General features: G+C 34.9%; 1 protein-coding gene across 1 annotated transcript; it reads left to right on the top strand.

The window, feature by feature from the left end:
• Nucleotides 1-8,167: 8,167 nt before the first annotated feature.
• Nucleotides 8,168-8,503, top strand: LOC139868442 (uncharacterized mitochondrial protein AtMg00810-like). The gene has a single exon (XM_071856773.1). The coding sequence runs from the start codon at nucleotides 8,168-8,170 to the stop codon at nucleotides 8,501-8,503; it is 336 nt and encodes a 111-aa protein (XP_071712874.1).
• Nucleotides 8,504-19,562: the final 11,059 nt, after the last annotated feature.

Below are 19,562 nucleotides of genomic sequence, written 5' to 3' on the forward strand. Positions count from 1 at the left end.
CACGGCTTTAGATGCCGAAAATAATTGTTTAAGAAATTTTTCAACTAAAACATCCCATGTATCAATCGCCCCTACAGGTAACGATTCTAACCAATCTTTGGCTTCTCCCTTTAAAGTCCAGGGAAATAACATGAGATAGATATGTTCATCCTCAACTTCTCTGATCTTGAATAGAGTACAAATCCTATTAAAGGTATGAAGATGTTCGTTTGGATCTTCCTTCAGCGCACCACTAAATTAGCATTGATTAGTTACCATGTGTAGGATTTTTCCTTTGATTTCATAATCTGGCGCATTAATATCTGGTTGAGTAATTGCGTGACCTTGGCCAGTGCGTTTAGCCCTCATTCGGTCTTCCATACTTAGAGGTTTCATATTTTCCATGATTGAATTTGTTGAATCTGAATCGATAGAGGATTCTGATTTAATGGTTTCTTCCTCGACAATCTCTAAATGAGTAATTTGTGGTTCAGGAGGAATGATTAGTGGTTCAGGATCTCTGAATTGTCCCTGGATATCCTCCGGGTTCTCAATTGTGAGGTCGGGTTCAAAAAATGGATTATCGGAAATTTGAATTGAAGTACTTGGTCGACTAGATGACGATTCTAAAGAAAAATCAACGGCGACAATGTTAGCTAGATGTCTTGATCGAGTTACAGGTGGTGAACGTATGAAAGGTGGTGAACGTTTTGCTCGGTGTATTCACTGAATATCCTATTAGTTATAAAAGATAAAAATTATATAAGTTATCAAATTAATTGACTTTTCTGATTTTGCCCACGTTTCGAATAGCCAATAGATGCAGCAGGTAGCCAGGACCCTTTAAATCGAAAGCCCACAACTCGCCACTAACAAATCCAACTATTACTACAAACCAGAAAATTTTGGATGTCTATCAATTTAACTACTTAAAATAATTTTTCGTTGAAATTTAAGAAAATAAAGAAAATTCTATGTCCTAAAAACTAGAGCGTTGAGAAATAAGAAAGAAAAAGAGTGCGTCGAAAAATAAGAGGTTGAAAAAAAAGCGTCGAAAAAAAAAAAAAAAAGTAGAGCGTCGCGACTTAAAAGTCTAAAAACTATAAACAGTGTTGCAAAATTCTAAAGCACCTAAATTTTAGTCTAAAGAAAAAGCACTTAAGAGATTTTACGCCAAAGCCTAAAAATCTAGAATTAAAAATAACTACGGCAAAGCTATATCATATTACTAGTTACGAACGATAAATATACAAAATTACGCTTGAACGATTAAAATGATACGAAATATAAAAATAAAACTTAAAGTTATAAAAATACAATTTTTATAAAAATATTATTTTTATATAAAGTATTTTATAAAAATATTAGTTTTATAAATTAATAAAACTAAAAAACACTTAAAATTACAAATTAAAAAAATAAAACTAAAACTAATATTAAAAACTAATTAAATAATTAAAACCTAATTAGGGTTAATAAATAATAATATTAATTAATTTAAAACCATAAATCCGTAATTATGGCGTACCAGGTTTCAGCTGTCAGACCTTCTCATGCGGTCGCATGAGATATAAAGGACTGGGTCATGCGATCGCATGGGGTGTGGATCCAGGCCAGCTGATGGGCTGCTACAGTATTCGGCCCTTTTACTCTTTTATTTTTTTTTCTAATTTTTAAATTTCTGTTTTTAATTTATATAAAAAAATAATATGTAATAAAAACTTAAAAAAAAAATTACTTATTAATCTTAATTTTTAACAAAGGAAAAATAAAAATATAAACCTTTTAATTTTAATACTTCAAAATATAGAAATATATATTTTTTTTTCTTTTTATATTTTAAAAACTTATATATTTTTACAAGACTAGCTTAAAACTAAATTTTTTTTATAGCGTTTCGCTTATTTCCCCGGCAGCGGCGCCAAAAATACTTGATGTTATGCGAGGTGTATACGGAATAGTTATATTTTTGTTACGAAATACTATTAAATACGATCCAATTTTACACATGTTATTTATTTATTTATAGAGTGGATATACCTAAACCTTGCTACAACACTATAGGCAGTGTACCTAATCGTAAAGTAGTGTAGTTTTTAGTAAGTCCAGTTCGTTCCGCAGGGAACTAGCCAAGTTTAACGCTATATTTATTTTAAACTATATTTGTATACATATATGTATATATATATACATATATGTATATATATATACATATATGTATATATATATACATATATGTATATATATATATACATATATGTATATATATATATATATATATATATATATATATATATATATATATATATATATTATTATAAAAGGGGGTTTTACCGTTTAATGACCGGTTTGTCGATTTTAAAACTTAAGTCACAATTAAAACCTAATGTAAAATATTAAAAATAAATATAACTTAATTTAAAGCGTAAAGTAAATGACGAAAATTAAATTTCGATAATTAAAAGTACGATAATTAAAAGTGCAATAAATAAAATGACAGTAAATAAAAGTGCGATGAGATATAAAATAAAAGAATTATGCTTATTTGAACTTCCGTAATCACGATGTTCGACGTGTTGATTTTAGTTTATTACCATGGGTTAATTGTCCTTTGTCCTGGATTATTCAATATGTCCATACGGTTTTTGTCTATAACAGTCCATCAGTCATAAATATAAAGTGCGAGTGTCCTCGTCAAATTATCCTTATACCCGAAGTCAAATATTCCAACTAATTGGGGACTTAAACTGTAATAAGGTTTTAATACATTGTTAATGATTACACCAGGTTATCGACTGCGTGCAATCCAAGGTTTTAATACTTTATCAACAATTACACCAAGTGTCCTTGTATGTAATCCACCCATGTTTTAATGAGTCCATTGAATATTAATCCATCCCCGTGTCCGGTTAAATGAATGATTATTAGTATTTATAAATATCCCGCCCATCGTGTTCGATCGAGTGTATATGGTTATTTATAGATATGTAAAATTGTAAATCTCTATATTAAATTAACGAACTATCTTTCAGTTAAAAAAATATAAAACCCATTAATAGTCCATAGTCCAATTTTCACAAGTGTCGGTCTTTTGTCCAAACCCCAATTATGGTCCAAAGCCCAATAACCCCGTCTTTAATATTTAGCCCAACATCACGATTACTTCGATTTATATAAGCATAATAATAACTTAGCTACGAGACATTAATTTAAAAAGGTTGAATATAACTTACAATGAGTATTAATAGCGTAGCGTTACACGGACAGAGTTTCGACTTACAAACTTAAAACATTCGCTAACATAACCTTATTATTATTAAACTTTAATATTAAAATTATAATTAAAAAATAAATATAATATATATTTAAGAGAGTGAGAGATAGATAATATATGGTGTACTTAAAACTCGTCGAATTCGCTGCTATTTATAAGACATGGCCATGTACAGTGCTCCATGCGATCGCATGGATTTAAAGCCTCCAGGCCATGCGATCGCATGGCCTCCTTTTCCTGGTCACATATGATTCCAAAACGTGGGCTGTTCGTATTTAAATATTATATAATATAATATATATAATTTTATATAATTATATATATATTATATTATATTCTTGTGCATCGTTGAATTGTAATTTTAGGCCCTTTGCGTCCCGCGTTGATAGTTGGTTCATGTCCCGGTTCCGGATTTTCGAACGTCCTTTCGTACTATTTAATATCTTGTACTTTACGTTTTACGACTTGTACTTTTGTAATTTGAGACGTTTCTCATCAATAAATTGAACCACTTGGATTGTACTTTATACTTTTTAGCATTTTGGTCATTTGCGTCTTCAATTCGTCGAATCTGTCTTTTGTCTTCACCTTTTAATATTTAAATGAATATCACTTGTAAATAGAACAATTGCAACTAAAAGCTTGTCTTTCTTGAAGGATAATGCTATGAAATATGTGTTCGTTTTTAGCATTATCACAAACATATATAAATGCATATATAAATGCTAAACAATAATTATAGTTGAACAAATGATAAAACAAATCAAACACAAAGAAATAAGCATTCGTATCAAGAATTTATTAAATCACATGTATCAAAATTAATTGCAAATAAAATTGTAACATGAACTATTCAAACACAAACATATAGATATGGAATGGAATTAAACCAATGTTGAGATGGAATGACAATAGTCGAGTATAGCCACCACTTCCTCCTTAATATTTTTGTTGTATCCCTTGAATTAATTCCAAGCTACTTTATCTTCGAATCAAAATTTTGGCAATCTAACTGTTAGCAGATATTTAGTATTATAGTTTGATATTAGTTGTAATCCTACATTGATAAGGGCCCATGTTCTAGATTGTTCCTAGCTTAAGCCCACTTGATTAGTTGTTTACCTATTTATGTACTAGATCACTTGGACGTTTGGCAATTCAATCATATCACGATATTCTCTCAATTTGTATTCATTATGTCACGATCAAACATGGTATCAGTAGTTGTACAACCCTAAAAAAAAAACACGCCTACATTCATCTTCTTTTTCTTCTGTACAAACCTAAATCCAAAAAACAAAAACACGCTTGCTTTCATCTTGATTGTTTCTTCTTCATGGCAACTACAAGCAAGTATGATAAAATCTATGCAGTCACATCTGTGACTCACTTAATCCCTATCAAACTCGATCTAAACAAGCATAACTATATTCACTAGAGTAAACTCTTTAGCAATCACTGTGCGGCCTTTAACGTCGATTCCTTTCTAACCAAAACCACAACATCAGATACTCACACCGATGATTGGAAAAAGGCAGATGCATTTGTCATGGGATGGATATTCTTAACCATCTCCGAACCACTCCTTGAACGGCTTTTAAACTCACAACCGAAGACATCCCATCAAGCATGGGAATTCTTGAAAAACGTTTTTCAAGACAACAAACGATCAAAAATCGTGGAACTCACGGCCAAGCTATGCTCACTCACTATCAGTGATCTAATAGCCGAGACATACTTTCAGAAAATTGACTCAATCGTATCCATACTCGATAACCTTGGTTCAAATATCAAAGGCGAAGAGTTGGTCACATATACAATCAATGGTCTGAACAATCGATTCCCACACGCTACTCATATTATTCTTCACAGCAATCCATTCTCGGATCTTAACACTGTTCTGTCTATGATTATTCTTGAAGAGATGCAACTTCAACGCCAAAATCGCGGGTTGAACGAGTCACAGGGTACACCTTCGGCTCCACAAGCACTCGTGGCTCAAACCATTTCTCCTGCACCGCCTCGCCCACCGAACATCGCATCTCAGGTTTGCTGAAATTTTAGTCGTCCTCACTGTCGGTTTGGTGAAAAGTGTCGATATGTTCATCAGCTTTCTCAAGCTTCACGTCCAGGAAACGTAACATCGAACACCAACATTAATCTCATAACAGGGAATAACTAGGCTCAATTATTAAACATAATTGCAGCCCAGCAGAATCTTCTGGCCCATCAACACTTCAATCGGCCCACTATTCAGTCTCATTCAGGGTTTGGGCCATGAACACCCTTAGCACAGTCTTACGGGCCTCCTGGTTTTCCAGTTTTACCACAGGTCAATTTTATTGGGTTTTAAACTTCTTACGGGCCCAATTATCTACCGAATCCAATCCAGCAGGACCCACCTTCGATGTACACAGGGTATCAATCAACCGGGCCTGCTCAGTTCTATTCTGGGCCGCCATCTACTCCATTTACTCCTGGCCCTACAAGCAATCCAGTCACGGGCCTGTTCACTATTCTTCTGGGCTGTCACAAATTCCTGTTGGGCCAACTTCTAGCAGCCCCTTTGCTCTTACAGCTCAGCCCAGCCAAGAAACAGTGATCCCGAATGCTTTCACTACTACGACACTTTCGGACTACGGTAATACAGGTTGGACTATGGATACTGGTGCGTCCACCCATCTCACCTCTAGCATTAATAATTTAAGTACTGTTTTTAATCATTGTATGTTTCCATCGGTCGCCGTTGGCGATGGGAATTCTATTCCTGTAACCAATACTGGCCATAGCGTGTTGCCTAACATACACCGACCCCTCCATTTATCTAATGTACTCATCACACCCAATATAGTTAAAAATCTTATTTCCGTACGTAGATTTACTCGTGATAACAAAGTTTCTGTTTCATTTGACGAATTTGATTTTACTGTGAAGGATTACTTGACCCGCCCCCTGCTCCTCCGATGTGATAACACCGGAGATCTTTATCCATTTACTCCTCAGAAATCTACCACAGCTCATCATGCACTTGTCACAACACCTAACATCTGGCATCAGCGTCTCGGTTACCCCAACCATGATACTTTCTGTCATCTCATTTCTAGTAGTTCAATTGCGTGTAATAACACGAAGTCTCCCATTCTTTCCCATGCCTGCCAACTTGGCAAGCACGTGAGACTTCCATTTACTAGTACTGTTTCTCATGTTACTTCATTGTTTGAAATTTTTCACTCGGATTTATGGACTTCTCCCATACCGAGCCTTAGTGGTTACAAATATTATGTTCTTTTTCTAGATCATTACTCACATTATTTATGGGTTTTTCATTTACAAAATAAGTCTGATGTGTTCGATAAATTTATACAATTTCGTACATATGTTAAAACACAATTCAATACTGAAATAAAGGTTTTTCAATGTGATAACGGTGGGGAATTTGATAACAAACAATTTCACCAACTTTTTGAAACTAACGGTATTCAAATGCGTTTCTCTTGTCCTCATACCGCTCAACAACACGGTAAATCTGAACGCATGATTCGCACCATAAACAATCTGATTTGCACCCTCCTCTTCTAAGCCCATCTTCCCCCAACTTTTTAGGTTGAAGCCCTTCATATGGCCACCTATCTTCTAAATCTCCTACCCTCCTCCGCGATTAATCATGAAATTCCCCACACTCGTTTATACAAATACCAACCCAATTACTTTACCCTAAGGGTTATTGGATGTCTCTGCTACCCTTACTTACATACGCCTCAGAAACTAGCACCCCGATCCACTCCCTGCATTTTTCTCGGTTACCCTTCTAATCATCGTGGCTACCGATGCTATGACCTATCCACTCACAAAATTATCCTTTCTCGACATGTTACGTTTGATGAAACATCTTTACCTTATGGTTCTACCACCTCATCGCCACCACCATCATATGATTTCCTGGAACCTCCTCCCCCAAACCTTCTCTCTCGCGACCTTTCCGACCCTCCAATTCCATATCCACAACCCATCAATACTCCTCCCACTCCTACTACTCCTCCTACTCCTCCCGCTCCACCTACACTACCACTCCTGCCAAATCCACATCCTGATCCAACACCACCACTTCAACTAAACCCTTAACCTGATCTAATACCACCCGCTGCTCCCGCCCTAAACACCACTTCTACTCACCCAATGGTCACCCGTCATCGAGTTGGCACCACTAAACCCATCCAACGCCTCAACCTCCACATATCGACACCTTCTCCCATTCCCAAAACATATTCACATGCCTTCAATGACCCTAACTGGCAACACGCTATGACCGATGAATATAATGCTTTAACTAAAAATGATACTTGGACCCTTGTGCCTCGCCCATCGGACACGAACATTGTTCTCTCCATGTGGCTCTTCAAGCACAAGTTTAATGCAGATGGTACTTTGAGCAGATATAAGGCTCGCCTTGTTGCTAATGGGCGCAGTCAGCAGGTTGGTATTGACTGCGACGAGACCTTCAGCCCAGTCGTCAAACCGGCCATCATCAGGACTGTTCTCAGCTTGGCTATTTCTCGACATTGGCCAGTTCATCAGTTGGATGTCAAGAATGCCTTTCTCCACGAGAACCTTCCCGAGACCATCTACATGTATCAGCCTCCTAGTTTTCGGGATCCCACTTGCCATGATCATGTTTGTCTTCTACATAAGTCCCTCTACGGATTTAAGTGGGCACCTCGCGCATGGTTTCAGTGATTTTCATGTTATGCTCAGCGCGTCGGCTTTCAGCACAGCCGGTGTGACCCTTCCTTGTTCATCTACAAATAGGGGAGTGACACTGCCTACCTCTTATTATATGTTGATGATATTGTCCTGACTGCCTCGACTACAGCCTTTCTTCAGCGGTTTGTTGCCTCCCTTCACACATAATTTTCGATGACAGATCTCGGCCCGCTGAACTACTTCCTCAGCATTTCGGTCTCCCGCACATCTTCTAGAATGTTCCTATTCCAGAAGAAATACGCCACCGAGATACTTGAGCATGCCGACATGGAAAGTTGTAACCCTTGTAGGACACCGGTAGATACTTGTACCAAACTCACTGCATTCAGCCCTCCTGTGAAGGATCCCACCTTATATCGGAGCCTTGCTGGGGCTCTTCAGTACTTGACATTCACCCGTCTTGACATTTTGTATGTCGTTCAGCAGATTTGTCTTTTTATGCATGATCCACGCGAGCCCCATATGGCTGCTCTACGACACATCTTATGATATATTCATGGTACCATTGATCTCGGTCTCCAGTTACATGATTCTTCAACCAAATCCCTGATTGCTTATTCTGATGCTGACTGGGCAGGATGCCCGACTACTCATCGCTCCACATCAGGTTACTGTGTGTTTTTGGGTGATAATTTATAGTCTTGTTCCTCTAAACGGCAACAGACTCCACCCCGCTCTAGCGCTGAAGCGAAATTCTGGATCCACAACCTTCTACGTGAGCTACATTGCCCTTATTTTTTGCTACATTGGTTTTTTGTGATAACGTCAGCGAAGCTTATATGTCTAGTAACCCGGTTCAACATCAGCGTACCTAACACATAGAGATTGATATACACTTTGTTCATGACCTTGTTACAAAAGGTCATGTTCGTGTCCTTCATGTGCCTTCTCGCTATCAGTTTGCCGATATCTTCACCAAAGGTCTGCCTACAGCTTTGTTTGATGAGTTTCGCACCAGTTTGAGCATTCACGCAGCTCCTGCTCCAACTGCGGGGGGATGTTAGCAGATATTTAGTATTATAGTTTGATATTAGTTGTAAGCCCACATTGATAAGGGCCCATATTCTAGATTGTTCCTAGCTTAAGCCCACTTGATTAGTTGTTTACCTATTTATGTGCTAGATTAATTGGACGTTTGGTAATTTAATCATATCACGATATTCTCTCAATTTGTATTCATTCTGTCACGATCAAACACTAACAACTACAACCTCCCTTGTTGTTTTCTTTCGTGATCAGCAACAGTAGCCCCGAGCACCTTATTTTCCTTGGATTTTGTCGAATAAAAAACCACAAGGGGTCGGCTATGAGAGCAGTGAGACCCCAAAAAAACAACCCCCGGCCCTATTATTTTTCATGGATTGTATCTATAGGACTAACGTAACTTAGGGCTCAAGATTGGGTTACAGGATTACCCATTTAATTAAGTGAAATGGCTCATAGTACATAAGTAGATAGATTAAAAATAATATGGTAGTCCAAATATATTAATTTAGCTCGAAACATCAATCAAGTGAACTTTTTATTCTATGACCCATCTTTAATTCAGCTTTTTTCTGTCCAACGTCAAATCGGTACTTTCAACTTCAATGTCGCAAACATAAATTCAGCTTCTTTTCATCCACATATATCTCGACCTTTTAATGCGTTTCTTTATTTACTCCAAAAGTCGTCATTACTCCAAAATAATCTGAAATCAATTATAATTCATTAAGTATCAAAAGTTCATTATATTGACTAAAATTATTTAAATTATGCTTAATAACGTTAAAATATATTTTTCTTGATTTTATCCATTTTTATATGTCAAAGTACTTATAATGATCTTAAAATGACAAGATAACTTCTAAAAAAATGTGTCTAAAAATATGTATAATTTATGAGTTATCAACATGAGAGTTCCATTGAGGAGAATAAAGACTATCAAATAAGATATCAAGTTGCTCTGTTGTAACCGTAGGAACACCCTTCTTCGATAAAATTGAGTTGTGCACGGAAGAAGTAGTAGCCAGGTTAAGATCGGGTTTTGAACTGAGTTATTCAAAAGCCATCCCGATAACTCATCAAAACGTACATTATTGCTTTCCTTAATTGTCTTTGTTCGTTTGTGATAGACACGATAAGCAACTTTGTTTGACGAGTAACCGAGAAATATGGCCTGATCGCCTTGAGCATAAAACTTTTTGAGGCTGTCAAAGTCGTTAAGAACATAGCATATACAACCAAAGACACAAAAATATTTAACATTCAGGCGTCTACCATATAGTAACTTATAAGGAGTCTTATCAAAACGTTTGTTTATGACACAACGATTTTGGGTATAACAAGAAGTTGAAATGGCCTCCCCCCACATTTTCGGAGGTAGTTTAGAGTAAGCAAGAATCGTTCGAGCTGCCTCGCACAACGTACAATTACGTCGTTTGACTACTCCATTCTGTTGGGGGTCTTTGCAACATAGAACTGATGTTCAATGCCTTGGTCTTTCAAGTAACTATCAAGCAGGTCATTCTTAAATTCCATCCCATTATCCGTTTGAATGCTCTTAACATTTTTGTTTAACGAGCATTGAGTTTTCTTGATGAACTCAATGCTAATGGCTGGGGTTTCAGATTTGGTCCACAAAAGAATAATTCATGTAAATCGTGTATAGTCATCTACAATGACAAGCACATATTTCCGGCCACCGATTCTAGAAACCCTCATGGGTCCACATAAGTCATTATGCAATAATTGCAAAGACGATGAAGTACTTGGGACTTGCTTAAGCGGATGATTAGTCCATCTAAGTTTACCTATTGCACATGATGGACATACATGATGCTTATCATATTGGAAGCTAGGAATACCATCAACTAAGTCTTTAGAGACCAGTTGATTGATACCCTTGTAATTCAGTTGTGACGTCCAGTGATGCCATAACCACAAATTTTCCTTTGTAGAATGAGTAACCAAACACAAGTTTCCATGTGTTGGTACATCATTTAAGTCAATAGTGTATAGTGAATCACTACTTTACCAACAAGGAGAACATTTCCATCAGTGGATTGCACTGAGCATTGTCGACGTTCAAACATAACTTTGAGATCTCCATCGCAATGACACTAAACAGACTACATCCCAAACCCTCAACGTGTGAGACCCGTTTGATTGTTATGTCATTTTTCATATATTGTCCATAACCCGTTATCGCTGCAATCTCATCATTTCCAAATGTAACCGTTTCTAGGAATTTGTCAACGAAATTGGCAAGCAAGGATATTATCGCCTGTCATGTGCCCAGAGCAACCGGAGTCGATATACCACACAAACATCGAAACCCTATAACCGTTAAATTTTCCTAGAGTTTAGGTACCCAAAGTTTCTTGGGTCCTCTACGGTTAGTACCAGCAATAAACTATAGATCACAAATAAATGTATCACATAATGCATCTTGCACTTTAGACATTAAAGTATCATTTAAAAGTATATTACATGAAGAATCATAAGCAATCTCAACTTTTACATGATCATCAAAAGTCTTAACACACAACTTATTCCATGTAGATGTTTTGTTCACAGAATAAAATTGAAATACCTGAGATGGTTTCCTAGGTCGACTAGCAGATTTCTTGGTTGTGTTTGCTACTTTCTTAGTCATTGACTTAGGTACCCACATATACTTGTAATTCAAGTTTGGATTATAACCTGTGACACGAAAAACACCTTTGTTAGTTAGACGTCCAAACTTTTCGGTTGACATGTCAGATGATTGTTTTTCCAAAATATCCATTTTGATTTTACGTTCCTTTGCATCATACTCAAATCAGGTTTTGGACTCGTGTGTTTGTTAGACTTCACTAATTTTTTTGAAAAACTTTCCTTTGTATGGTTAGACATTAACATCATAGGAAGTTGTTATGTGGAAAAAGAACCATCTGAATGATGAACCTTCTTAACAATAAATTGCTTTGAAGGTGCACCATTCGAAACATTTTTCTCAAATTGAGAACGTAAAGGATTCTTAAGAATGGTAATGGGTTTAGTATCCTTAGAGTTTGTCATCCCCGTAACCTTCTTAGTAATCCCACAAAAACATTTAGACACGTTGAGCACATTAGAAGTTGTTATTTGTGTTGTGTGTGCCAATGGAGTAACATGCTTTTGTGTGTTAGCCTGTTTTAGTTGAACGATCTTTCGATTTAAGCTTTGAATTTCATGACATAAATCCTCAGCAGAGACTAAAACTTCACCTTCCTTAAAAGCATAACTAAATTATTTCCAAGGAAGTGGAGGCAATTTGTCACACAGTTCAAGCATTTGTGTCAAAGATTTGCATCTAAGTTGTAATTCTATATTTTGCTTTTCAAGTTTATCAACTAGATGATTCAAATCTAACACTTCAGGCTTTTCAGGTTCAACTTTTGATTCTACCTGAGGTTCTACCTTCACATCTAAAGCCTTGTGACCTAGTGTGTGACGACCCGGAAATTTTCGACCAAATTTAAACTTAATCTTATTATGATTCCGATACGATAAGCAAAGTCTGTAAGGTTGAGTCTCAAAAAGTTTGAACTGTTTCATATATTCAATTGACCTTCGACTGCTCTCGATGATTCACAAACAATTAATTATAAATAGATATGTGTGTATGTATATATAAATAATAATTCGAAATATAATTTGAAGTATTATATGTTGTTGTTATTAAAAATTAATAAAATAAAAATAGGATATTATAATAATTATTATTTAAAATATATCTCTATATATAAATAAAGTATATTAAAAATAAATATTAAATTATTGTAATACTCGTTTGATGTTCCGATTGATATTAAGCAAGTTAAATTTAAACTTATGTAATTTTAAAATAAACGATGATACGAAAATGAGTTCTATAAATTTTAGGCTTATTAAAAAATGTATTTAGGAACTATTTGTTAAGCTTTAACACTTTTTATATTTTACCCAAAATTGAGAGGGACAGTTGATGTAATTTGTATTTAACAAATTAAGGATCAAATTTTATACCATAATGACTAAAATAAATAAATATAGTTAATTTAAAAATATGGGATTTTTCTGAACACTTTTATCCGCCACTAATTTCGCACGATACATAGTCCGTGAAAACTGTTGGCACAAAATAATAATTCACTCGGCTGCTTCACTATTAATCACTGTACAAGATTGAATCATGATTGGTCACTGTTTATGTTTTCTTGTTATCACAATTTCTAATATATATTTATACATGCCATGCGAGACATAAACCAAACCTACTTGTAAATTAATTAACTAAGCTTGATTAGTTAAACTTCTGCTTTCTATTTTCAAAACACCCAAACTCACCACATATCATTTATCAACTTGCAAGACTTGTTTCATCAACATAACTTCAAATTATCATTCTCTACATTTAATGATTATTATCACAACTCGATTTCAGAAACGAGATAGTAATTTCACATACAAGATCATCCGTCACAACAAAAAATAATTTACAAGTTCATCTTCTTAATCGTTTGTCTTCTTTCTTCTTCCTCGACAACCCGCCATCACCATAACTCACTACCGATCACCACCACTCTCGGCTACCATTACCACCGCGAGACCACCAAAACAACCACCACCACTATAACTCTCTCTCTCCTCTCTTTTCTTTTGAAACATGAACCATCACACCTTCAAACCACCACTTTCGTTGATAACCATCATCAACCCCAAACACAACCTCAACCATCGTGTTCCTCTTCTCTCTCTATCAAACACCACATAACCTTCACCATCGAGCATCACCACAATTCCAACTGCCACTATTTCTGTTTCCTTCTCGTTACTATTGATGTACGCAACCATCACCCTCACCTCCATCTTCAACCAAAACCAAGCCCACTTGAATTGATTAAATTGCTACGCTTTTGTTTCTTTTCGAAAATCACCAAGAGACATCACCACTTATAGGATTACTTGTCTTCTGTTACAACAACCCAAACAACCACAAAACATGATTTTTAAAACCAGTTTCCCTGTTACTGCTTCGACACCCATTCATAATAATGAGGTTTTGCGTTTTTGTTTTTTTTCTTTTCTTTTTCCTTTCTTTTAGCCGACACAAAAACTAAAGGAATACTCCCACTTGATTTTTAATAGTATAATAAGATTAAAGATGAAAGGGACGGCTGTTATTTCATGTTACAAAGTTATAGCCATGATCGTTCATGTTTCAATATATTGGGCTGAAACAATCGAAGTGTACTACTATAACTACCCCAGTAATATCACGTTCAAATCAACATGTTGTTGGGCTGGTGTATATCGGGCTTGAGAAGTTATTACTGGATCAGTTTAATCATGAGCCAAATTCCTTGTAATTGAGGTTTGGGTCGTACGTTTTTTTTTTAAACCCAATGGTGTTAGTGATTAGATGGTGATGAGGTATATGATATTGATGTTCTTAATGTTGAGACTCTGTTTGAATTACGTAAGATGTTGGATGATCATGATAAAATATTACGTGAGATGTGATTATGTTAAAACAAGGAATATGACGATGATGATGTTAAAATCATGATGATGAGGGTTAGATGATGATATAAGTTAGGATGAAGATGATGGTGCATGATGAAGAGTATGATGGTGATACTTCATGATAATGATATTCGATGGTTATGTTAGTGATGATGGAGGTCGAAGATGATTCCCGAATGATTATGATTTGAGGTTGTAAATGAATGATGAAGATGATAGTGAAGCGTTTAGATGATTATGATTAGGATATGATTATGATTATGATATGATTATGATTATGATATGAATATGATTATATTATGATTATGATTATGTTATAATTATAATTTTGATTATGATTATGATTAAGATGGTGGAATTAAAATGAATAGGATTATGATTAGGATTATGATGATGATAGTTTAATAGGATAATAAAGGTTTACAAGTGATGATGATTCAGGTTATGGATGTTATCGGGTTAGCGGGACGTCGCGGGTTCAAATCCGGACATGGGCATTTTTTTAGGATATGATTATGATTAGGATTATGATGATGATAGTTTAATAGGATAATAAAGGTTTACAAGTGATGATGATTCGGGTTAAGGATGTTATCGAGTTAGCGAGACGTCGCGGGTTCGAATCCGAACTTGGGCATTTTTAGGATTACTTCTTTGAGGTTCGTGAATCTGAGGCCAACCTGCTTTGTCCAGTTTCGTCGTAAGCATATTTTTACTACAAAATATCGTATTGTGAGTTTCATTTGATTCCCTTTTGCTCTTTACATTTTTGGGACTGAGAATACATGCGCTGTTTTTATAACTATTTTATTAAATGCTTTGAGATATATTTTTGAACTGAGAATACATGCGCTGCTTTTAAAACTGTTTTACTAAATGCTTTTGAGATATATTTTTGAACTGAGAATATATGAACTATTTTTATAAATGATTGACGAAATAGACACAAGTATTCAAAACTACATTCTATGATAGAATTATTTGGATTCAGAGGTTCGACTTATATAAAGATTATATTATCGACCATCGGTGAGATGATTTAGTCATTGCACGCACGCATTAGCTCCCGAAATTGTTCGATTTAGTAGTTAGTAACGGAGAGATGATTTTGTCATTGCACGCACGCATTAGCCATGTTTTAGCTACCATCGGCGAGATGATTTTGCATTGCACGTACGCATTAGCTCCAAATGTATTGTATTGTATTGTATTTGATTTTGTAGTTAGTAACGGAGAGATTATTTTTTCGTTGCACGCACGCATTAGCTCCCGTTTTAGCTACCCTCGGAGAGATGATTTTGCATTGCACGCACGCATTAGCTCCCGTTGTAAAATTATATTGTATTAACTACCACGGAGAGATGATTTTGCATTGCACGCACGCATTAGCTACCATTGGTGAGTTGTTTGAAAGGTTCCGGTGTTCTTCATATGAATGATTTTACAGCAAGAGTAGACCTGCACAGATTGTTTTCTAAATATGAGTATCTTGTGGTCTATTATATTATTGGAAATGATTATTTATGATAAACTAATGAACTCACCAACCTTTTGGTTGACACTTTAAAGCATGTTTATTCTTAGGTATTAAAGAAATCTTCCGGTTTGCATTAGCTCATTTTAAGGATATTACTTGAAGTCATACATGGCATATTTCGAAAGACGTTACATTCGAGTCGTTGAGTTCATCAAGATTATTATTAAGTCAATTATAGTTGGATATATTATGAAATGGTATGCATGTCGTCAACTTTCGATGTAAAGAAAGTTTGTCTTTTAAAAAAACGACTGCAATGTTTGTAAAATGTAGCATATAGATGTCAAATACCTCGCGATGTAATCAACTATTGTGAATCGTTTATAATGTTTATGAACGGGGCATTTTAGTTCGTATCAGAGCGGTGGTCTTAGCGAACCAGGTCTGCATTAGTGTGTCTAACTGATAGTCGTTAGGATGCATTATTGAGTCTGGACTTCGACCGTGTCTGCATGTCAAAAGTTTTGCTTATCATTCTTAATCTAGACACATCTTATTGCATTGATTGAATGAATAGTGTATAGACAAAAATTCACATCTTAGCGTATCTGCTAATATCTTATCGTATCTGTTATTGTAAACTTTAGCTGGCATATTCCGTAAATTCCTCCGTAACCTACGAAATCTTTTGTTCTATATATATATATATATATATATATATATATATATATATATATATATATATATATATATATATATATATATATATATATTCTATGTAATTAGAATACCATCCGATAGCCAGAATTCATTTCATATCAAAAAATCCTTACTCAATCGTACAAAATGGAACTCGCCACTAGTTCAAATTCTTCGGATTCCGACAGCTATTCCAACATGGATGTTCACCTAAGCTCCGAAAGCAGCGTCACCAGAATGAGTCAACCAATCATCCATCCCCAATTCATCTGATGGATTCGTAGTCTGCTAAATCATTGGAGGCAAGAAGAAGGTGATCCGTTCCACCAACCGAATTCACCTCTTGGTGAAGAACCTGAAGCACTTACCGGCGAACCTGTTCGTAACACCATTTTCTCTATCATTTCCCGAATATCTCGTCACGATTATATACTATCTCAAATTTTGAATCTTATTCATCCGCTCGTCCAAACCAACAATCATCCCGGAGTAATACAAGAAGTCAACGAACTTCGTGCTCTAGTAATAACTTTGGAGAATATGGTAAAAAATTTACCAGCTTCAGCAACATCACCGGTACCAACAATACCACCAACAACCCAAGTTTCAACATCACATGCCTCAACATCTCATTCTGTACCTCGAGTATAATCATCGTTCTACATGATGTTCTACATCATTTATCTTCGTTCGACATGATGGTTATGTAACCACGAATGTTTTAGAGATTATGTACTCTAGTTCTAACCGTAAATCAAATGAGTTTAATATCAAATTAACTCATTAAATCCATGATTACATCTGAAGATAATATATAGGTATATATGTTTTCATAAAGATTGTAATTAAAAATTCTTTTGTACAAATTGTTAATGGTGAAAATATTTTAATGGGTAGGTAATACCCGAGGAATATTTATATTTCACATTAATAAGTTACACTGTACATTATTCGAATCTGATTCAACAGTCATTTAATATCCTACTTACATCCACAGATATACGTATCCGTTCATCGCTGAATAACCAGTTTCATTCAATTTCATATTTGGATTTTGACCTATCAGAATCTAATAAGTGGCATAATGAAGAAAACAATTGACAAAATAAATTTGTTAGAAATAGAAAAATTAACTATGAGGAATTTTGTTAAGAATCCACGCTAACAAAATCCTAGCTATCTGTTCCTAGCTAACTGTTAATTCCGTATTACATTTTATTTATCGCAATTTTAATTCTCGCAATTTTAATTATCGTCATTAAATTTCTGTTATTTATTTTACGCACTTTAAATATCGTCGTATAAATATCGACACATATACAATGTTTTGACATATCATATTGACATCATCTATATATATTATTTGGAATAACCATAGACACTCTATATGCTGTAATGCTCGAGTTCGCTATACAGGGTTGAGGTTGATTCTTAAATAATATATATACTTTGAGTTGTGATCGAGTCTGAGACTTGTATACAATGGGTTACGACACGTATTAATTAATTCGAATATTATATTTTAAACTATATATGAATTATTGAACTACTAACTGTAGACTACTAACATTGGACAAATAAAATGAATTAAAATATTGATTATAATATATGAAACTAAACATTTCTTCAAGTTTGCCACTTGACTTTATCCTAAACCTCATTTGTATCTTGACGATTACAACCTGCGTTCAAACCTTTCATGATTCTTAAAAACACCTCAATCGAGAGAATGAACCAACCGCACTTAATCTACGAAAGAAAAGATTGATGAATACAGTTATACACCTGAAAACACTCGGAACCTGAGTAAATGATTAACACGTATCTGTGCTAGCTCCTTTGACATTGTTATTACCAAAAATAACATTGCAATTTTTTTTCTAAATTAGCCAATTTTGTCACAGCTCCAGCAAATCAGCTTCAATTTTTCATTCGAATAAACCTTATTATAAAAATTACCCCTTCATCATTGTTACCGGAGAACCGTTTATCTTCCACCACATTAGCAGTAAACTTACCAGCAACTTCATTACTCATTGGCTTAAGTCTCTCTGAAGAACCATTATACTTGTTCGTTAAAACCTATTCATATACACATCCACATCTTATAACGAGAATTACCATACCAACTATCGGAAATCATCAATCATTATTTTGAATCTCGCAACATTTATACATCAACAGATATATGTATACATATAACCTCTATCTCCTAGAATTATGATCTTCCATTCTGTACTTTCTGAAAAGCACCCAATCTACGAATACCTCACTCCTGACTCTACACTGTTACGGATAAATCTTCATCATCATTCATCGATATTAGAAATTCTAAGATATCATCATATCTTTAATTATAAATATCTTCGATGTTTCTGAAGATATAACTATTGTTATCCGAAATTATTTACCTCTTCGCGGTATCTGTGTCACATTACAAAAGAAACTGTTTTAGTTTCTAAAGTCTAAAACCTTCGAGTTTAAAGTATGAATGTTTTTGAAGTAGTGTTGAGAACTGAAGCATGAGTTAGTATAATATAATAACACTTGATCAACGTGATTATATTACAGTAAGTCATGTTGAGTTTCTAATGGAACGTGATGATTCACAGATCATAACGTCATCATGTGCCATGTTACACGACTCATACATTCTACCTAATCCTTGAACATATCAAGAACATATTTTCTTGATAGTCCTATCTTTTCTCTTGAATTCTGGTAATTTAACAAATCAGATTGTGCTATTACCGTTTCTCTCTTAGAACATTAGTCATGTTCATTCGAAACTCCATATCTACGAATTCTGAACCATTATTCGCTTGACTTAAAGTCAGGAAGAGAAAAACAAAAGGATGGAAC

This window comes from Rutidosis leptorrhynchoides, chromosome 9 (genome assembly GCF_046630445.1).
Source record: "Rutidosis leptorrhynchoides isolate AG116_Rl617_1_P2 chromosome 9, CSIRO_AGI_Rlap_v1, whole genome shotgun sequence".
Classification (NCBI taxonomy): domain Eukaryota; kingdom Viridiplantae; phylum Streptophyta; class Magnoliopsida; order Asterales; family Asteraceae; genus Rutidosis; species Rutidosis leptorrhynchoides.